This window comes from Aulonocara sp. 'chitande type north' Nkhata Bay, linkage group LG17, assembly GCF_057382095.1.
Source record: "Aulonocara sp. 'chitande type north' Nkhata Bay isolate Kocher_YH1m ecotype deep benthic linkage group LG17, A_spYH_male_GT1.1, whole genome shotgun sequence".
NCBI classification, from domain to species: Eukaryota; Metazoa; Chordata; class Actinopteri; order Cichliformes; family Cichlidae; genus Aulonocara; species Aulonocara sp. 'chitande type north' Nkhata Bay.
The window spans coordinates 38,420,067-38,443,211 of NC_141360.1; the positions used below are offsets into that span (position 1 = coordinate 38,420,067).

Below are 23,145 nucleotides of genomic sequence, written 5' to 3' on the forward strand. Positions count from 1 at the left end.
AGTGTCTTGTGATTTTAAAAGCCCTGAAAGACTTTGCTCTTCTCCTCTGACCACCTGACCGAGTTGGTTGCTCGTGCCTCTCTTTGTTCCCTCACCCTCTCGCTGTTCTTCAGATTAGGGAAAGTCAGACTTCAAAAATGAGCGGATTTGTGATTAGGAGTTGCATCAGCGCCGGCACGACGTGCAAATGTAACGAGACGGAGGGAGAGATAGAGCGTAAGAGTGTAAAAGTCAAAGAAAGCAAGAAAGAAAGACTGAGCGAAATCCCCAGAAAAAAAAAAGAGAGAAGCAGCGTTATTAGAGGAAATGAGAGTGAGCGAGAGCGTGCGAGTTGACAGAGAGATGCATGGAGAGAGAGAGAGCAAAGAGGAAAGCAGGCATCTTGAAGGCAGCGGTCACACCTGTCACATCCCATTTATCTAATCCAGCGCCTACTTAAAACAGCCGCACTCTTTCTTTCGAGAAAGATGTCGTGCAAACAAAACAAACAGAACAAGAATATGCAGAGGGAGATGTGGGGGGGGGGGGGGGGGGTGGGGGGGGTGGTCGGAGGAGAGATGGAGTTGGAGAGGAGTGGGGGTGAGGGGTTGTCGGATCTCTTTACTCTGCCGAAAAGCTGCCAGAGAGATGTCATCTCGCTGCGTCCAACAATGAAGGTCATTTCCCCAATCAAAGGGAATTAGCAGGGAGCCATGGCTTCTTCAAAGACCTGGTACATTACGGCCTGTGACATTATTTATGTGTGAACTCTGACAGACAGCCTTATCCCGAAGGCAACTTAAATGGCTTATGTTTCTCCCCCCACCTCCCGATCAGTCTCCCGGCATATAATCCACACGCCTCGCTGGCGATTTGTACGGCAAAGTCCAAGACAGAGGGATCAAAAAAGAGACAAGACACAAGGCAGATTCTCCGCTGTAAATGGGTGTCAGTCAGCCGATCCCGGAGTAACGCAGGTGGCGAAAACTTTTTCTCATCAGCATGCATTTATTCATGAGTGCAAACAGAAATTCTGGCTACTGTAAATGTTCATGCCCTCCTCTCTGTGCATGTCTGTGCGAGCAGGTTTTTTTTGTGCATATATGTGTGACACTGTGAGTGCACCACATAGCCTGTAGGTGTGTAAATGTGTGAGTGTCTGCATATATGTATTTATATGCACTGGATGTGGCAGGCTGGCAGTGTGGGCGGTTCTGCCTTTAGTTTGCAGATGTCAATTCTCTTCCAAATGACTGGAACAAAGTAAAAATTGCGCCCCACTCTCTTTATCCTTTTACTGCCTCTGCAATGGAACCGAATTAAACAACTTTTGTCTTCTTAAGCTCATCTGTGAGGGGAGGTTGGTTTAAAAACACTTAACTCTTGCCAAATGCTATTTTTTTCCTACAGCCAGCACAGATGCCGCTGTTCATGTTCTTCTTTTTTTTCTTCCTTCTCCTATTCCTTCCGTCTTCTTCTCTCCCTCCTTCTCCGTTGCCCGACAGAAGAAACTCTCTCTCCCCCTTCTTTCTGCGCCACAGCCTGACATGTCTCGGGCTGTGCAAGGTGTATGTGTGAAAAACAATATTTGATGCTTGGCGCGTCGTCGTGGATCAAGGCATGGACAATGTGGCAGTAGGAAGAGCTGGAAACAGCTGCTCAACTAAAATACGTGCCCACGAATACACACCGAGAGAATGTCACCGATCGCTCCTGCGAGGGGGGGGCGAGACTCAGCCCTGTGCCAGAGCCTGCCAATCTCCACAATATATACACTTAACACACCTCAGATACAGCAAATCCCTTTACATGCCATGGCTAAACACAGACACTGTCAGTGGTGACTCGGGGGGTCCTTCAGGATGAGGACAAGCAAGAAAACACACAACGACACGCATTAGTTTTCTCCTTGCGTTCCAACAATATTGAGCTATGCGACTGACCCCCAAAACTGAAGAGGAAAAAAAAGCCAACAAATTACAAAATTTTAATTTGCTGATTCTAATTGTCTTATTGCACACAGTTGCCCTTTCCTTATCTAAAAACCTGCAGCTGTATTTTAAGTAGCAGTTTGGCTAAAAAAGAAAAAAAATACGCCAGTATATTTTACCAAGACCTCTCACTGTTGACAGGCAAGCGTGTGTTGATTCATTAGTGCATCACTGGCATGAGAAATTAAGTGTGACCACTGTGTCTCAAGACTGCTCAATGACTGTGTTAAATCTGTCAAATTCACATTTACACACACACACACACACACACACACAATCACACATACAAATTAGACAAAAAAGAGAGAGAGGAAAAATGAATAAGAAATAATGCTTGATGAAATATCTTTATAGTTTTCTAACGTGTAAGCGTGCATCTCGCCTGTTAATGAAATAATTAGTGTTTGTCCATTAGCACATTTATGAGAGAAGATGCTTGCCTCTGCCTGATGTGAAAACAGTTTTTTTTTTGCCAGCATCTGCAAACATAAACATAAAAAGATCTAAAAGAAAGAAAGCAAGAGAAAAATATCTCATTCACGGGCGGTGGGCTTAAACGTTTCCTGTTGTCATTTACAATTTTCACATACATTTACACAGATTTTTGTTTCCCTCTGTAATTTTGGCGGTGTCATAACTGGATTTGATTGGTTGACCTCGCTGAACTCCCGACTAAAATCCTTCCCGTAACGCATTTGAACTCAGGTGCTCCCACCCAATCAGGGTCCAGCTGCATAGCGAGAAGTTCGCATTCAATAATTTTTTTTTAAAGACACCCTTTTTAGCTAAACTACATTCATTTGCAAACCATTATGAGCAGTGCTATTCTTACTCACAGGCAGGGGGGGAATAAAACACATAAGAAAAAAGGAGAAAAGTGAATAATCCGACACCTTTCACGCTTTTAAAATATGCGCGGGTGCCGTTTTCACTCAGTGTGGTTGTGCAGCTGTAGTGGGCAGGTAGAGCAGCCGAGCCAAAGCCAAACAGGCAGGCGAGGCAGCCAGAATGAAGAGGTCAGTGTGGAGCTGAGCGCTTCTCCACCACCGTGTTAATTTACTATGACAAGATAAGGCTGTAATCTGCCCCCCACCCTCTCTCTCTCGCCTCCCGCTGCCCCACATCCAAGTCAAGCAGTCGCCGATGAGCCATTTACTTCCCCCTATCACTTTACAACAACTGCCCTGAGAGAGAGAGGGGGGGAGAGACCATCCCCCCCACCTCTTTGTAAATCTCCCCTATTTCTCCTCACTCTCCAGCCACTCTTCACTGACAGTCAGCGCTGAAGGGATTGGCACTGTTAAACACCCCCCTCTGAATCCCCCTTAAAAAAAAGAAGAAGAAAAACTTAACACACATCTTACAACATGCCAAGCAGGCAGTCGGATAAGCCCCCATTCCACCCCCTGCCAGACACACACACACGCGCAGAGGCTTGCACTTAATAATCCACATCAACTATTATTAATAAGACTTTCCACATACACATACATGTCAACAGCCTCCCTTCTGGTGTCCATTAATGAATAAGAAAGCAGCTGTGTGTCATTTTGTCGTGAATATTTAAGGTTTTTGTCAGTCTCTCTTCATGATCACCTAAAGTGGTCAGCCACGACGCCTAAAATATTCATGAGGGTAATGTTTGTTTGGATAGTGTAAATCTAAATGAAGTGGGAATAATCTCAACTACAGCAGATAACCCAGTATGAAGATCTGCATCTCTGCACACCTGTGTGTTTCTTTATGTATTCCCCTGCAATCCCAGGACTTTGGTTTGCAGTCCACAGCTACCACACATACAGAGTCCACAGTAGGAGGGGCTTACTGGCTAATCAGCAAGCTAATTACAGAATTAGCTTTTAATTACAGTTGCTAACCACTGTTTCATTGTTTTATAGCGCGTGGGTATTTATGGTCAGTATGGGGGAAAGGTCGACAGGTGTTATGAGAGCACTGGTATGATAAGGTGTGTATCAAGGTGAAGGGCCAGGAGAAGTTTCCTTTAGTTTTTTTTTGTTTTGTTTTTTTGCCGTTTGTTAGGTAGCTTGCGTTAAAAAAATGCATAAGTTGCCTTGTGCCACATTTAGCTACTAGCTAACATGGATTTCCTGGCAGCTAAGGTAGTTATAGGTACATAATGAATCTACTAGTCGAAAAACATAAATAATATTGTGTTAATAACCCCAACACTCTTATCTCAAATTAAATTAAATAATTTGATCATCATTATATAAAAATAATACAAAAGTCAGGGAGGAAAAGATTAAATGTGTTGCGTCAATACTGTTTGTGTCAACATATCACAGCAAGTTTAAAGAATAAATAAACGTCTGATACTCACAAACTAACTAGCAAAAATACAGCTCAATATTCAATTTGAATTACGCAACTTTACATATACACACACTGACACACAGACACCTTTACAAATACAGCGCCATACATTTAGCACCACCAAGCAGCCTCACACTTCATCCCCAAGAAAATGACTCACGCAAATGGCTCACATTTTAGCAGTCACGCAAATGTGCATCAAATGGGCTCAAGGCAACGGCTGGTGGCGCACACATAAAAGCGGAAAAAAAGGGGAAAAAAAACCTCTCTCTCTCTCTCTCTCTCTCACACACACACACACACACACACACACACACACACACACACACACACACACACACACACACACACACACACGTGCAACCAAATTTTATCCTTGAACCTAAAAGTGTTCATATTTAAAAAGAAAAAGTCAGCTCCCAGAAAAAACCTGCTTTCTACTTGCAAAGAAAGTCAATTTCTGTTTTTGTTTTTTTAGGGTTCTGCTTCTTTTCACATCTACCGTCAGTCAACAAACAAATAACCTCGTTTTCTTTTATCGTTGTGGAGATACATGTACCTTTTCATAGTTTGGCTGCCATAAGAAGAGTAAACAACATACCAAAGTTAAAGCAGACCCAAACTGTTAATGCATTCAATATGTGAAAAAAAAGCTGTTTACTTATCCAGAAATGACTGGAAATCCCATAAAAGCAAAACCATTCTAATTAGTTAGGAAATGCTTAATTCACAAAATTAAAATGACAAATACACAAGGTCGAGGAAGTTAATTTCCAGCTGAATGCATCTGCAAAATGAAACATTTTGCAAGCAAAGATTGTAGATTTTTGTCATACAGGTACTAATTCCATTTTCAGCCTAGGCTGTCTTAAAAACAGAAAACTGCTATGCTTTCAATAATCACTTAATTCGAAGGGTTGAAACTACCATGACCACAATCTGATCTGGGGTCTGAGCCTTGGGGTTACTTTCAACCCCAAGCCTCTCAAACGCACACAGGTAGACAGCCTTATAGGAAGGAATTGGAAGGGCAGAAAGCCAATGGAGATAGAGAGATGAAGCCAATGACCAAGCCTGCAGTCTGTAAAACTGAAGGTCTACATTGGTAACTTAGACACATTTCTATGCCAAGTGGTTGGTTGTGGTTAAAAAAATGTTTTCTTTTTTGTGGCCTATGGCAATGCAGTCCCAAAGTCACACAAATGTTAGCATCACTAAAGGTAGAGTCATAGTTTTTTTTTTTTAACAACTAATCATAACAGCCTGGACACTGACATCATCAAGTACCATTAATGGATACTGCACTTCTTTGGGCTCCAGCTATAGTCTTAAGCACATGAGAGAGCAAACATACAGAGATTCCTTCATGTATTGGTGAGAATCGCATGACTAACTAACATGGCTAAGTACCATTCCGATGCGGTTTACTGATGACACCAACTCACAGGTGGCGTACAACATCACTGATCCCACCAACGATGTCACCTCTGTGGCCTCTTAATGCTGCCTCTCGTTCTAAATACAATAGCTCATAAATAAGGCTTTAAAAACAAATATTCAACAGCTGGCTGCTCATAATCACTGTGGCATTCAAATACCTTTGCTGACACTAAACATATCTGTGAATGTAGGGTCTGCATTGTATCTATGTATGGGATAACCATGCAAGTTTAGGGATTATTCTTCTTCTGGGCATGCAAACATAAGATCAATTTTAACTCCTTTTTCTGGGTTATATCTGTTTATATTTCAGAAACTGGAAGCGTGTAGGACCTGCCAACGGTCATTTTTACAAAGTTTCTCTACAAAGACTTTTGACTTCTCTGATGAGTTCAGACACAAAAGTTCCTCCAAATGTCTCTTCAACTGTTTCACCTGTAACCCCAAATCAGCTACTGTCACCCACAGGTGTGTGCCCCAAGCGTGAGAAACGATGGGTGAGACTGATTTGAAAACCGTTATTATTTACCATGTTGGGCGGGCTGTCCAAGTTGCGGTTGGGGGGCGAGCGAGGGGACACCTTGTTGCAGTAGGAGGCCAGGGGGAGGTGGATGACACCGCCCAGTCCCTCACTCTCCTCATCCTCCACTCGCTGTCTGCTGGTTGCCATGGTTACCTCTCCATCTGTCCCCCCATATGGAGAGGCTGGTCGCTTGGAAGACATCCTGGAAAATAAATAGGAGATAGAAAGACAAGAGAGAGAAGGAAAAACAGGAGGAAGAATGAGCAACACTCAAAAGATGATATAATAGGCTGACAACTCCACTTATATGTTGGTAGCAATGAAAAGTGTGGAGGCTCCAAACTAGTTCTCAGAAACTCCCGGATAGTTCAAACTTTTAAGTGTTTACCCCTCTGCTATCCATTTACTGCCTTCCGGTAGACATTCATCTGATCAACCTGCAACATTTCTCCATCTTAAGTTTTCTGGGGAAACCCTTGCCCTCATAAAGACAACAACGGGGCATCTCCTCACATCGACTTTAGCGAGCTTCTTGGCAGACATTCAAACGCACTCTCGGGTCTTACAGTATGTTTACCATCGGGGCCGTTACTGCAAAAGGAGCGCGCTTGGACTGGCATTGTGGAGGAAATGACCATGTCTTGACAATGGGCTTTCACAGAGAAAAACAGATTGTGAAAGAGAGAGAGAGTGTGTGTGTGAGACAGAGAGGGAGAGCAGTATGTACAGTGACAATAATGTGTGTTTATGAAAACCTCTGGACAATAGAGTGACGGGAAGGAAAAAAGGTAGCAGCACGACAGCCCCCGCTGTTTGCATTTGTTACTCTGCCTTTGTTCCCTTGAAAAGAAGCAAAGGATATAAAGCCACATCTATTAGGTGAACTCTGTCTCTCACAAGGTAAATTTGCCTCCCTGTACTTCAGCTGAATAGGGATGCAGTGACTATGCGGCAATAATAGAATTTAATGTGGTTCTCAGCATCGCCTGAGTGCTTTCAGATGCACTTGTCAGCCTTGAAGCCACTGCGACTATGACCCTGGGTAATAGGCTGCTAACGCTCAGTCGCACAGAGGCAACACATGACAGCGATGGAAGGATGGAGGGATTGTGAAAACTTTAGCGGAGGGTTGATCCTGATGAAATAAGCAACAGGCATCTGACTTTCAAACTCCGCTAATTTGTTCCTTCTTTTGACTTAACAAGCTGGTTTTTTTCACTCATCCGCTCACTCTCTTTATCCGGCATCCATATCGTGCCTGCCTGTGATTTCCTCCGTTTTCCTCTTCAGCCTTTCTCCCTCAAATTCTTCCCCTCTCTCCCCTGCCTGTCTCTGGTAAACTGATTACACTCTCAACTCTATTGGATTTCCTCTGGACTGTACATCTGGCATTTTTCCTAGGAGCAGCCCTGCTGCTAATTCATTGCTTATTTACCTTATGACAGTGGAAAGGCAAACAATATTGAGTGCAGCTCACTGGAGGCGATGAGGAAAGCGCCACGCTAGGACACGCAACATGCGGCTTTATCACATCGAAGGAAGGTTACGGTCAAAATCAAATAAACTCCGCTGAAGTATAAGGATTAAAGAAAAAAAGAAAGAAAAAGAAACGATAAAGATAAAGAAAGGAAACCGAAAAACCCCTGCACCATAGTGACCTAATTTAATTACATTTAATTGATTTTGGAGGATGTTTGCAATATTCATAGATATACATAATCTAATAATTTAAACTGATTTACAAATTGAAATTTGTATTCTCTGTTTTCGTACTGAGTGTATTTTGTATACAGGATCTCTTTTTTTTTTTATGTAAAACCCCAGGTTTTCAGGATCATGGAACTTTCCTTCCATGCGTTTTTGAGTTTCAATGGGCTCTGCAGAGCTGTTTAACGCTGCACCGGACTATTTCATCCACTTAGAAGGGACCCTTCATTTGAAGTTAAATCAGAAAATTGCTAAATCACCACTACAGATATATATATATCTTTTACTACTAAATCAGAAAGTTCTGTACAGCTACAATTGTTTCTTTTCAGTGACTTTCTCACAGCTTTAATCAAGGTTAGACTGGATGAAGCATGTTCTAGTAGTTACAATAATGTTGACGGTGGCTAAGTGCTTTCATGAAGGACGCCGTATAAAGTACACGCAACCAAACACAGAGACAGTTGTCGAAATCAACTGGCTGGTGTATCTGCAGCTGATTTCTTTATCGGTTTCTCCTGGACGCTCTCTCTTGCTCAGCAAAAACTAAGGCCATAAATGACAGCTGAAGAATGTGTATTGTTTCGAAATAAAACTGCACAATGAGAGCACTAAAGCAAATTGATATTAAAACTGACTTGAGATAACATTTATGATGCATGTTGGAATGACTGTGGGGAAAGCTATATCTGTGCGTGTGCGCGTGTGCCGCCGCGCTGTATAATGCAAGCGGCAGGCCCAGCTGTACAAACTACACACACACACACACACACACACACACACACACACACACACACACACAGAGAGAGAACAGAGCAGAACACTGCAGGTCTGTCTTCATCACCGCCTGTTTACTTTACCTCCTTTCACTCTTTCACACTAAGGCCTTTTGTTTCAGACACACACACACCTCCCCTTGTATCCTTTGCACACCTCTACTCCAGCCATAACCCAACACACACACACACACACACACCTGTGATCAGTTTTGAGAGCTCTTGCCTCGCTAATGTTACACTTTGGCTATGTTACAGAGACATCTTTGAAAGCATGGGAGGATTTTAATTTGGTTTTTACAACGTTGTTATCCATCATTTAACCACAGTAGCCACAGAAACATATCGAGATATATGGGCAATCCATAGACAAGAACAGTTACACATTAACACAGAAGGCAACACAGGTATCCAAAAGCTCTAAGGGGCAGGGAGCGACTTCAATCTCTGGATTTCCTTCTCTCCTCTTCTCATTTGCCCACTCCTCTCCCGCAACTCTGCTACTACTTCCTCAGAGGTGGGTGTCTATGAATGGGGAGGCCATTCGCAGCTCCTCTCCGGCTATAAAGTCCCTCTTTCCCCCGTCTGTTCGCCTTTGAAGTCAAATTACTATACAATTGGGCACAGCGGGTGTGCAGGTTTCGCTGGCTACTTCATTTAAAAGTTTGGCAGGGCTGTCATGCTGGTGGTAGACCTAAAGGAAGCGGTCTAAACAGCGAGGATTTAAAGAGATAATGTGATTAATTTCCAGGCTGTCTTAGGTAATAATTAAGGGAAATTAGCATAATTTTGTTTAAAAAAAAAAACGAAACAAAAGAACACCAAGGAACATCTCCTTCTCTGTTAAACACACGAGACACATGTATGTTTCTTTAACATTTCTTTAACAAATGAGATGACGACCCTTTTTTGCCGTATTTACAAATTCAAGCAAAAATAATTTTAAAAAGTCATCTTTTTGCCCCCCCACCTTCATCCAAACTCATTTCTTTCACAGAAAAAACACATACACACGCAACACCACACAGTGAGAGTGCTAAGCTGAGATTAGAGTGCCACTTCCCTTTGGCTTTTTGATGATTAGTGGCTCCTCAACTAAGTCCCTCATATCACATATGTCCACCGCAGCTAAGTCACTAATCGGACAGCGACGGACGTCCATTAACAGGCCGAATAATCGCCATCAGCGGTGGTTAACTGTCTCCTGGCCATCGCTTACTGTAATCAACACGTCCATTTCACGTTGGCACGTCAGCGACGGAAAGCTTACGCAAGCGTGTTTAAATACAGGCAGCGAGCTTATGAACACGCGATCGATGTTGCTCTCACACGCGAAACATCCCCCAGAAATGCATCCAGACACATTTCAAATGAATTAAGCAAAGTGGGGACAAAGATTTGTTTAAGCTTTGAGGGAGAGCGAGAGAAAGACAAAAGCAGCCATCACAGAAATGTCACAGACTATCGCACACACACACACACACACACACACACACACACCCGGCTCTTTCACTCTGTGTGTCTGGCTGCTAACATAATCATGGTGCTAACTGCTCTTGTTAACTCCTCTACTCAGAACAAGCTTTCAGGGAGCGTGGGAGCCTCCTCTGGAGAATTCCACAGTAAAGTGTGCGTCTGTGCTTCGGCATATGCACGCGTGAGTGTGCGTGTGCGTGTTCGCACCCTCGCTTTAAATTACAACCCATTATTTCAGCCACCACACAGTCAGTTGGATCTATCGTCTGCAGTAAAAATAAGCGCAGAGGCTAATTCCAAAGGGCTGTCAGGAGCCAACGTGACATTTGTGTTTTCGTTATTCCTCCCCCCACTACCACCACATCCACCACCACCTTAAGAGCGCTAAGAACTGCCTGCCTGTCACTCAGGTGTGGGGTCTATTTGCGTGGAAATGTGAGCTATCTTTGAAATTGTTCTCTGAGGGGATGGAAGGGCATATCAAAATAGTTGAGCGGAATGTGCCTTTTAGATAAGGCGCCCAGAGCGTTTTGCCTCAGAGGAGCAGACCGCAACATTTACGTATGACACCTCAGGCAGGAATTTCAACAAATGTTTCCCCCTTGTGTCACGCTATCGCTCATTTTATTGCCATCTTTTTCTTTTTGTTTATCCTCCTCTTTTTCCTTCTTCACTTCCCAGCTTTCAAAACAATTTCCCCATCTCCTTCTACCTCCGTCTCTCCGTCACACGCTGTTGAACTTATTTGAACACTGCTTGTCCTCCTGCTCTTTCCCTCTCCCCGTCTTTTCTCCCTCTCCCTCCCCCGGTGTTGTCTTACTCACTGTTCCCTCTTTACACAATCAGCTGTTTGTAAGAATGTCGCTCCATCGCTCCCCTCTCTCTCCCTCTCCCTCCTTCTTTCCCTTCTTCTCCGAGCAGACTCTTAAGGATATTGCCTAATATCTATTTATAGACTGTCCTTTCGAACAGTGGGATGAGTGGGGCAGCAACAGAGAGGAAAAGCTGAGATGGAGGCGTAAAGATTAGGAAGGAGGTGGTCAGCGATATTCCCTTTTACTTTGGTGCTGCTTTGCTATATTTAAATATTCTTGACAAGCACAAGATTTCGTTTTAGACTCTGAGAGAACTTCGGACCAATAAGCCCTCAAACATTAGCGACTTGTAGACAAAATACCAATTTTATAGGGAGACATTCTGATGAAGTGTGAAAATAAAGTTTAAAAAATTTGTATGAATTTCACTAGAACTGCTGTAAAACGCTGAACTTTCCGTAATCGTTTTCTCTCTTTAAATAAACAGCGCATAACGGGAAGAAAATGTGAACACAGCTCCTGCCTGTATATGCTCATACACTCACAGAGACACACCCTTACACACACACGTATACACAAAGGCGCAAACACACACTCAGCCTCACAAACACAAAGCATCCTCTGTGAGGTGCCCTAAATCGGCGCCCGGCAGCTCAAACCGTGTTTCCTGTCCAGCTTAACCACAAAAGGCAATAACACACAACCCTAATGTCACCACTGTTAATCACACACACACGCTGGAGAAAAGTCATGCGTGTAGTGTGTGTGTGTAGAGAGAGAGACAGAAAATGAGAGAGCAAAGGGGGTGAGCGCAGAAAGACGTGGGCTAACTCATGTGGCCTCTGAGACTACCTCTCTCTCTCCCTCCCTTATTCTGTCTGTCTCGCTCGCCCATTCATCCACCCAAAGCTTTAGTCACCAGAGGGGCATCGCTCCACATACTTACAGTTTCATTTTTCTCCCTCTTTAAAACTTTTATTTATGTCCTTACACGGAGTCACTACGTGATCGTCACTGGCGTTTTAGTGACAGAGAAAAGATAAAGCAAAACGGGAGAAATAAGGAAAGCCATCAACGCAACGGAAGGCCGTGGGAAAATCTCAAGTGCTGCCATTGAAAAAGGAAGACGAGAGGCAGAACTGGGGGAGAAGTGGGGAGTGAGGGGATGCAGACGGCGAGAGGAGAAAAAGTGCATCCGGTGGACGGCGGCCCCGCTCCCCTGGTGTTTTGCGAGGGGGAGACGATGCATAATGTTTATTGAGCGACGGACAGTGTTTTTCCATTGTTGTGCCAGGGCCACTATTTGTGCTGCATTTGTTAAGCAATCCATAAAGGAGTCACAACATTTGTCTCACTGTCAGCGACTTGGCCTGCCCCTGTAAACACACACACACACACACACACACACACACACACACACACACACACACACACAGAGAGATAAACACACCCAAAATGCAAGCTCATTCTCTCACATAAATGACAACACACAAATACGAGCGCACACAGAGTCCCAGCTGGCCTCTTTCTTTCGTCCCCGCACTTTGAAACTCTCCCACCTCGGCCCAAATGGTCTCCTCCTTTTTCCTCCGACCCCCCACCCCCTCCCTACCCCCATCTCTCTCTCTCTCTCTCGCCCTCGCTACCTGGAAAAACAGAGGTTTCATTGTAGCGCTCCGGGAGGGAGCTCCAAGCTCCTGAAACTGTCTCCTATTGAAGATTCGAAGGATGGAGAGTGTGTAAATGTGAACGGCAGAGAGCGACAGCAAAAGCAACATAGTGGGATTAGCACAACACAAGCTGCCTGGATTGATGGATGGCTAAAGAAATGGGGGAAAAGAAGGAGAAGAGAAAAAGCGAATATACAGTGCATGCACACTGCTAAGCTTTCTGGCTCTGGTGACAACAGAATCCCACCACCTGACCTTTGACTCCAACCCTATGACCTCATGTCATATGACTACACTCTAGTTAGCCTGGAGGGAACACCTCTGTCAGTCTCTCGCTTTTTTCGCACGCACTTTTTTTCTTCCCCTAAATCGCTTCTCATCATTCTCACTTTCTTTCATCCCCTCCTCCCCCATCCATAAACACAACAACAAAAACAAATGTGGCCTAATATTTCCCTGTCTCTGCTGGCTGTTGGCGAGGGTCAGCTGAGCACACCAGGGTGGGAGGTCGCGGTGGGAGAGAAAGTTGGAGGGGTGAAGGGTTGGGTAGGAGTGTGCTGAGAAAGGGGAGGAAGTGGGGAGGAGGGGTGGGGAGAGGCTTTGGCATTCTCCTCTGGTATTTTTCTGTCTGTCGTTCTTTCTTTCCCTTTCTTTCTTCTTCTTTTTTTTAACCCCCCCTTCTCGTTCCATGGATGGAGACACGGTTATCAAGCCTCTCTGGGGACAGACAATATGGTCCAGACAATGGCCTCCAGTCCAAGGTGGTGGTGGAGGGGGCGGGACACAGAGAGAGAGAGAGGGAGCGAGACAGAGAGAGGGAGGCCAGGACAGGGCCACAGGGGAAGAGAAGGGCAGAATGGCGCATTAGTTTTCAGAGCACGGACACTCTACTCAATTACTCTACTCTCTCTCCTTCAGACACACATTCTCCTTTTCCTCCAACACACACATACACACACACACACACACCACTTTAATCTCACCCCTTTTAAATGAAGTACAGCGACACTTGCACTGCAAGCAGCACTGCTCACTCAAATTGGAAACAAGTTGTTATCGGCCAGCCACAAGAACTTGGTCTTTAAAAACTGTCCGTTCCTCTATAATTACAAAACGAAAGCCAATAAATATTCTAATAAACAGAAATAAACAGCAGCGGAAGACTCGAGTCTGATTTAGTGGAAGTTGCAGATTCACAATAAAACGCCGTTCTTATGTCTACAAAAAAAGAAAAAAAAAATCACAAAAGTTTGAAAAGTGTGCAAATCGATCCTACAATGGGAGAATTATTGCTGCCTGACCGAAACAGCTGATTAATATGAACAATTCATCCCATTTCAGGTGTTTATCTGAGAGGGTAGTTAACAATTAGAGGTGCCTGTGCTCGAGTAGAGGGCATGATTAAATGTGCTCTGCCACTGAAGATAAATTAAAGTGACAAATATTGAAACTGTTGAAACGTGTCGAGGAAACCGAGTCAAGTCCTTCCGGCTGCTAATGCCGCTCTAGCTGCTGAGTCCAACGCAACTACTATCACTCCGTATCTGAGTGTGTCCTGCTTAAACTGTTCAAAGTGTTGACACATCCACTGTTGTCTGTCTCTACCCCCTTCATCTCCACTCACACACACACAAGACGGAGGGGACAAATGGAGGGGTGTGAAAATCCACCACTGCTTTAACACCACATTGACAGGGACCTCTTCCTCTCTTTCCTCTCGTCCTCTTACTTCACCCCATCACCCCCACCCGCCCTTACCCTCTTCATCTCTGGCACTCTCACTTTTCTGTAAACCTGCTTCTTTTTCTTTGTGGGTGAGGAATGTGTCAGTTTGACCACATCATTTCTTTTCCTTCATCTCTCCGTCCACCAGCAGCGGCATCAGCGGCTCCTTCAAGTGTCTGTTTTTCTCTCTTCTTCTTCTTCTTCTTTTTTTAAACCCCCTCTCATGATTTGGTTGCTTTGGCTTTCTCCGTTTCTTCCAATGTGTATATTTCTGTTCTGTTTGTGCAAACAGATGAGGCCGTTCTAGCGAAGGCAGTCTGTTTCCACTATTTTCAGTTTCACATTGGAAATTCTGATACACAGCAGAGCACTCAGAGAAGCAAAAAAAAAAAAAGAAGAAGAAAAAGTGATTGAAATCACAAAAAAGCAGAATGCAAAATTAGAACATGAAATAATGTAAATTGCAAAATTATGAGTCTTTGTCAAAGCAACAAGAAAAGACAAAAATGAGATGAAAATTCTTGCATTGTTAAGTGAACGACACAAAAATATGACTTCTCACTTGCAAAAAAAAATAAATCATACATTTACATAGAACTATTTCAAACTCTTCCCCAACTGCTATTTTTAATAAAAAGTTAATTTTAGCAAACTGCATGATTTTCAAAGAAGAAAAGAGGAATTAGAGAAGAGGAAGTTTGATGGGAAGATGAAGAAGAAGAAGAAGAAGAAGAAGCGCGGGTGAAGGAGGCGAGCGGGCACTTACAGAGACACAGGAACCGAGAGCATGTCAACCACCGAGGCTGGAGTGCACACACACTCTGGCAGCTCGCGCGCGCTCCGCTCGCCGAGAGACAAGCGCTCGACGCACACACTCGAAACGCACCGCTCAATGGAAGGTTCACCTCGCTCGCCCGCTCATATGAAAATACACACACTCACGCACACAAACACATGTAGCACGGCCACAGTGATGGAGTGCATTACTGGAAAGCAAGACTTTTAAGCGCTCTCCTCCTAAGTCATTGTAATCCCTGCATTTATCTCCATACATTCTGCTTTTCTGTGTAATCCTTTAAATTTTTAATTCCTCATAGCTGTTGTCATCTTTTTTTTTCTCCCCTCTCTCCTCTAACCACTTTGCCGGATTGAACGGTTTATTAAAAACACTTTTTTTTTTTGCCACATCTAAATGTGTTCTTAATTCAAGGGGGGCCCCCGCCCAACACACTCACAACCCACCCGCCAACCTCAGTTTATCTCTGAACAAAAGATTAGTTTCATCAGGGCATTAAAAAAACAAAAATAAACAGAGTGCTACTATAATGCAATAAAAGTCAAGCAGGCAAAGGAAGACAGGAGTGTGTATGTGTGTTGGTATTAAATCGTAGGGTATTATAACATAATCTGTCTCTCGCAGCATTAGCATCAAACAACCATTATTCCACAGGCAAAAGCCACTTGTGTTGACAGTGTTGGGAAAGGGCAAGGTTAGAGGGTTGACACCTCTAAATGAAGCAGGCCTGCACAAACAACATTGAAATTAACATTAGCATAAGGCAAGGGGGGAAAAATAGAAAAACAACACCACTGCCATGGAGACTGACAATAGGATTACTAAGGGTTTGCATGAATTTGGATTAAGTGAAAAATAAATCTCAAATAAACAGAACTTTAAAAAAAGGGAAGCGGGGCAGAGTGAAAACACTTCAAATACAGGATGGCATATTTCTATATTTTGGCCGATTATTTTTAAACAATTTAGTGTTTGAAAAAGAAGAAATGTTGAGTTTATTTCTGACTTGCTCAGATCAACTTCTTATATATTAGGCTGGTTTAGGTTTACAGGAGGAGTTGCGAGTGGACGCACGAGTAGAAGTTGAGGTGAGTAAGTGGTGCAGACGAAATGATGAGAGGAACGGCGCACACGTTCTGACTTTAACACACACACACACACACACACACACACACCTCTGAGTTTACTTTTTCTCTCTTACAGACACACCAAGGTTTTGAATGAACAGAACTTTAGTCAGTAAACTCAAAGGAGGGGGAAAGAAAGAGTCCTTTCTCTCACTGTTGTTACAAACGCGTACACATATGTTGCTTGATATACGTTTCCTTTGCATATACCAGAAGCATAGCAGTCAATCATCAAGTCTCCCCCCCTTACCGTCTCCCACTGTCACACACACACAAACACAGAGACGCACACACACTCTTCCAGACTCAAACTCAGCGGACTCGCTGAGACAGCTGCTCAACACACACGCGCGCACGGAGTCCGAGTCTTCTCTTCACACACAGCAACTTTCTGCTTTATACCCCTATCCTCCCTGCCTGCATCCCGCTCCGTCCTCACCCTCTGTCATCTGTATGTGAACGTGTGTATGTCTGTGTTTGTGTGCGTGTGTGTGAGAGAGAAAGCGTCACGTACCTGTTACACTCCTGAGGTAGCTCAGGCTCAGTGAGCATGCTGGAGTAAGGGTCCGTCTCTCTCGACAACAACAACATAAAACAGTCCCACAATGCTCAGATGAACAAGGTTAGTCTCCCAAAAACAAGACGGGATAGAAGTGATCCTTCAACCTCACACACACTGCTGATTCTCTCTCTCTCTCTCTCTCTGTGTTCCTCTCTCTCTCTACTCACACACTTTCAGCCTCACACCCTCCCTCTCTCTCTTTCGCTCTGCCTCCGTCCCTCCTCTTCTCCCTCCCTCGCTGTAAGCTGTGAGATCTATGCTCTGCTCTTAAAGGGCCAGAAGCACAGTCTCTTTCTCTTTCGCTCAGTGCATGACTGTGTGTGTTGGGGTTTGTGAGAGAGTGTGTGTGTGTGTATGCGTGTATGCAAAGGGGAGGGGCTGTTTGACCAGAGGGCTCATCTATCTCTCAGCGTAAATGCACAGCAGTGCTGCCCCCTTCCACAAGTCCATCTCTCTCTCTCTCTCACACACACACACACACTGTTCAAACACTCAGTTACAGATCATGTAGGCACACTTCAGAGTGATAGGACCACTACAAGCCCTCATACACTTTATTATGCAATAAGCAGGGAATTAATGACATGACACCTAATAGAACAAACTACACGCCTCGTCTGAACGTGATGCTAGCTGGGTTTTTTTCCAGGTTTAAATTGCACTACTGGGAACTTATATAGTCGTTTGCCACACACAGAAAATCCTGAGCATTAACTGCATTTAACAGGTAATCATTTTCAACTCTTCTGGAAAAACACCGCAAACAAAAATTCACTTAACTTACCTTAATTAATCACTTTTACTGCATTGCTGCAACCTTTTCGTTTGGGTTTATTTTACTTTAATATTAAAAGAGTTCTACAGAAAGAAGTTGGTCCAAGTTTGACAAATGAGTAACTCAGTTTGGGCCATTAAACACTTCTACACACTTCTAATGCTCTTACTGAATGTATACATTCTGCTTTCATATTATCCCTACTCCAATGCTGTGGACTCATCCGTGCTTAATTGGTTATCTTGTCTTGTCCCAGCCTCTTTCACTGTCCCTTTGGTTCCACCGTGTTAGGAAAGTGAAGCTGTTTTGTGCTCAACTTTGATTCACATCACGCTTTTGACATGATTGGCCATGCTAACAGAGTAAAGTAAGAGAACAGTGGATGTGAAATAAACCTTGAAACGAGATTAATACGAGGTACCCCAACACTTAAGTGTCTGAATTATTTCAGAGTACTGACTTCCCTACACTACAGGTCAAAAAGCAAAATTAAATGACATTAATACTACTGCTGTGTCCTCTACCAGTCTTACTTTTCACCACACCTGCATTCGTACTTGAGCACTATGCCATCTCTTAAGTTGTTATTCCTTTGATATGCATTTAAAAGCTAATTTTTGTCATCTGGGCCAAGCATGATGCATACAACTCACATCCACCACCCAATCCAACAATTTTGCACAGTCCAAAGCACATTTTCTCACCTCTGCTTCAGACCCAGCATACTTGTGTAATGAGTCAAGTTTCTTTTAAAAGAGATGTATATCTACCAGTAGTCTACTTTAATCACCCATCTCTTTGTTTGTACCATCTTGACCTTTCCATGCATTACTGTGCTAACATTTGTTGCTATTAACATCAACATAATGTTAGAATATTTCTTTGCCTTTAATTGATGTAGGGGATAATGTCAAGGATATGCACTACAGGTATTGACGAATGACTTCTATCGTCCAGCCAATCAGAGTGCGCCTGTCTTCATGGCCATAATATAACAAATAAAACCCTTAAGTGACTTTAATTTCCTTTCATTTTCCTTTTTCTTTGATACAGACATTTCATTCTGCCACAGAGAACAGTCTCGTTACAAGAAGACAGCTGAACACTTCCAAAAGAACATATGCCGACGCTCACATGCATGAATGAACGCATGCACACACGCGCACAGTTTCAAATCACACAATGCACATATGCAACTCGACTGAAACCTTCACCAATCAACTAAAACCATTATGTCCTTAGGTGTGCGTACAACACGAATGCCTGTGTGTATGTGTGCATCAGTGGTGCATGCTGCTTGCAGCCCTTAGTGCTGTCAGTCACTATTAAGGGTGTGTGGTCTGCGTGTCACACACACGGCCAATCCAGCTATTGTTCTGCGGAGCACAGAGAAAAGCAGAGCTGACAGACTGCCACTTCTGTGATACTTTAACACACACAGACACACACATACACACTCAGACACTGAGAGAGGCACACACAGAGGAAGGAGGGAAAGCAAGCCCTGTCACTGTACCTACTGTAGACAAGCAGACACCTACTGTATGTGTGTACACACACACACACACACACGCACACACACACACACACACACACACGCACACACACACACACACACACTGCTGTTAATATAGTGAGAGTACATTAAGATGTAGTGATGAAATCAAAAGCTCATTTTTGACTTGAAACAGCTGGAAACAGCCTTTCACAACATCCATTTGGTAGCTCTTTTAAAAGCAATATTCCTAAGCAGTTTGACTTCAACCAGTTGGTGTGAAAGTAGATCTAATGTTAAGTTTTCTTTTTTATTCTCTGTACTTTTAGTATTTTCTGTCCATGAACATATATAGAAAAGTCAAGCCTGAGACTGCATTACTACATAAAAAAAAGAGAAGTAGTTCAAGGTCAGTGAAGTCCTCTTACCTTATGCAGGATCAAAAATTAACTTTCAGTCCCTAGAACTGTTACAAATGTAAAAACTGGACATATGCAACTATATATTTTTTTCTATCTTATTGCTGAAATGTTTCCAGCAAGAGTTCTAAAGAACAGGTAACAAGGTAACATGTTAATGGGAAAGAGTGTCATTACCAGTTGGGACAGAGAGGTTTGGCGCCATTTGCCATCTGCGAGTCTGTCTGTCTGCGTGTGTGTGTGTGTGTGCGTTTGTGTTATAAAAGCAAAATGTGGTCCGGGGAACACCTACTGCAGCAGGAAGTACCACAAAGGCAGTACTGAGTATTGTGTTTATTTGCCTGTCTGTCTGTGAACAGATTTTGTCAACAGATTTTACAGGTGTGTACCGGTAGTTCAGATTAAAACTAGAAAGTGCATTTTCTGAAGAAACTGCAGTGTGAATGCTTGAATCTGAATGTATGCACTGAAATGAATTAATTGCTGAATTTTGAGTTAAAAATATTGAATGAGATTAAAAAAAATCCCAAAAAAACCCGAATTTAACCTGAAAACAAAGGTGCTGAACTGCTAAAAGCTGAACGTTACACAGAAGAAGAAGTTGGAAAAAAGCTGAAAATGTTTTAATTGTAAATTAGAAAATCCTAAGAATTTAGAAGAGAACATTTAGAGTCAGAAAACATCTGAATGAATATTAAAAGTTCATATTCTTTGAATCACTGAATGACTAAAATGTGATCCCTCTGCTTGGATCCACACAGTTTAAAAAATTTAAAAGTCTGAGCTTTGAAAGACACGGTGTTGGAAAGAGAACAATAATGGCGACAATTTGAGGGTAAAATGATGGCTGTAACACTGTGGACACAGCAGCAGTTGAAAGAGAAGTGCTTAAGATGAATCTTGGCACAGTGGCAGGCAGAGCTCGTTAAGCAGGCAGGTGTGAGCCTGGTTGCTATAGTGACTGCACCCAATGGCTCCATACACACGTACACAGACATGCGCCTCACTTTTGCTGCTTAAAATGAACAGAAAAGTCAGGCCGAAACAAATCGCTCCCAAATGAAAAGTAAAAGTCGTATTGACAAAATTCTTTCACCGTGAGCGACAGCCATGTCTAGTCTACCAAATTCTCAGTTTTCATGCCTGTGGAGTTTATTATATGGACGTGGTGACAGTGGAAAGACACCATGCTCTTCTGATTTTCAAACGAACCTTCTGAGCCATTTTAACATTAGAGTCTATGGAAGAGTTGGAGGGAGGAGGCTGTGCATTGGTGACATTTATGAAAGAACCGTAACACCTAGGACAATAGTAAACACATTGGATGAAAGAGGACAGCCATGGCTACGTTTTGAGGGTAAAATCATACCTGTAGAGCAAACGCTGCGGACACAGCAGCAGTTTTAAAAAAGATTTTAAGATTAATTTTTTTGCTCCTCTCACTCTAGCAGTTGAGCTGTCTCACTCTAGCCCCAACATTCCGTCCCATACACACCCATTATAAATTTTGAAACGGGTGAAAAAACATCATGAAACTTAAACTGGAACTGAAGAAAAAGTATAATAGATATTGAAAAGATAAATACAAGTTGAATAGTTGAATGTCTTGTCTTCGTTTTAAAGTTTGAATGGTGGCTCTATGTCAATGTATGTGGAAGTAGTAAGAGTTTAAAAATGAGTAAGTTGAATGAGAATTTGAAGGGTCTCCCCATTGAAATACATGGGAAATTTTTGTTGAATAAAGTTGAATAAAATTAAAAATATAAATGTTAAAAATGAGAAAAATAGAAGCAATCATGTCCAAAATAATAGGAATCTAACGATGTTTGAATGGTTTTTCTAAGTTGAACGGTTTTGAAGGAGTAGGCTTTCAAAAAACGTACGGAATAGATAATAATAAAATAGAACTAGAAAGTGCATTTTCTGAAGAAACTGCAGTGTGAATGCTTGAATCTGAATGTATGCACTGAAATGAATTAATTGCTGAATTTTGAGTTAAAAATATTGAATGAGATTAAAAAAAAACAAAAAAAAAACGAATTTAACCTGAAAACAAAGGTGCTGAACTGCTAAAAGCTGAAGGTTACACAGAAGAAGGAGTTGGAAAAAAACTGAAAATGTTTTAATTGTAAATTAGAAAAACCTAAGAAATGAGAAAAGAACATTTAGAGTCAGAAAACATCTGAAAGAATATTAAAAGGTCATATTCTTTGAATCACTGAATGACTCAAATGTGATCCCTCCACTTTGATCCACACAGTTTAAAAAGTTTACATCTCTGAGCTTTGAAAGACAAGATGTTGGAAAAAGAACAACGATGGCGACGTTTTGAGGGTAAAATGATGGCTGTGACACTGTGGACACAGCAGCAGTTGAAAGAGAAGTGTTTAAGATGAATCTTGGCACAGTGGCAGGCAGAGCTCGTTAAGCAGGCAGGTGTGAGCCTGGTTGCTATAGTGACCGCACCCAATGGCTCCATACACACGTACACAGACATGCGCCTCACTTTTGCTGCTTAAAATGAACAGAAAAGTCAGGCCGAAACAAATCGTTCCCAAATGAAAAGTAAAAGTCGTACTGACAAAATTCTTTCACCGTGAGCGACAGCCATGTCTAGTCTACCTAATTCTCAGTTTTTATGCCTGTGGAGTTTATTATATGGACGTGGTGACAGTGTAAAGACACCATGCTCTTCTGATTTTCAAACCAACCTTCTGAGCCATTTTAACATTAGAGTCTATGGAAGAGTTGGAGGGAGGAGGCTGTGCATTGGTGACATTTATGAAAGAACCATAACACCTAGTACAATAGTAAACACATTGGATGAAAGAGGACAGCCATGGCTACGTTTTGAGGGTAAAATCATACCTGTAGAGCAAACGCTGCGGACACAGCAGCAGTTTTAAAAAAGATTTTAAGATTAATTTTTTTGCTCCTCTCACTCTAGCAGTTGAGCTGTCTCACTCTAGCCCCAACATTCCGTCCCATACACACCCATTATAAACTCTGAAACGGGTGAAAAAACATCATGAAACTTAAACTGGAACTGAAGAAAAAGTATAATAGATATTGAAAAGATAAATACAAGTTGAATAGTTGAATGTCTTGTCTTCGTTTTAAAGTTTGAATGGTGGCTCTATGTCAATGTATGTGGAAGTAGTAAGAGTTTAAAAATGAGTAAGTTGAATGAGGATTTGAAGGGTCTCCCCATTGAAATACATTATAAATTTTTGTTGAATAAAGTTGAATAAAATTAAAAATATAAATGTTAAAAATATGAAAAATAGAAGCAGTGTTGTCCAAAAGAATAGGAATCTAACGGTGTTTGAATGGTTTTTCTAAGTTGAACGGTTTTGAAGGAGTAGGCTTTGAAAAAACGTACGGAAAAATAAAATATAACTAGAAAGTGCATTTTCTGAAGAAACTGCAGTGTGAATGCTTGAATCTGAATGTATGCACTGAAATGAATTAATTGCTGAATTTTGAGTTAAAACTTTTTTAATGAGATAAAAAAAAAAACCAAATTTAACCTGAA

General features: G+C 42.5%; 1 protein-coding gene across 9 annotated transcripts in view; it reads right to left on the reverse strand.

Annotated features, from left to right (window-relative positions):
• The window catches only part of sox5 (SRY-box transcription factor 5), a 323,149-nt gene that overhangs the window by 70,315 nt on the left and 229,689 nt on the right, over positions 1-23,145 (reverse strand). For 8 of the 9 annotated variants that reach the window (XM_086268031.1, XM_086268028.1, XM_086268032.1 and 5 more), the window contains exons 1-2: positions 16,874-17,076; positions 6,274-6,469 (exon numbers count right to left, since the gene is read on the reverse strand). In XM_086268031.1, coding sequence (XP_086124157.1) covers positions 6,274-6,469; positions 16,874-16,950 — 273 coding nt within the window. In that variant the 5' untranslated portion in view covers positions 16,951-17,076. Of the gene's footprint in view, positions 1-6,273; positions 6,470-16,873; positions 17,077-23,145 lie in introns of those variants that run through there. The other variant, XM_086268027.1, reaches the window with a different exon arrangement.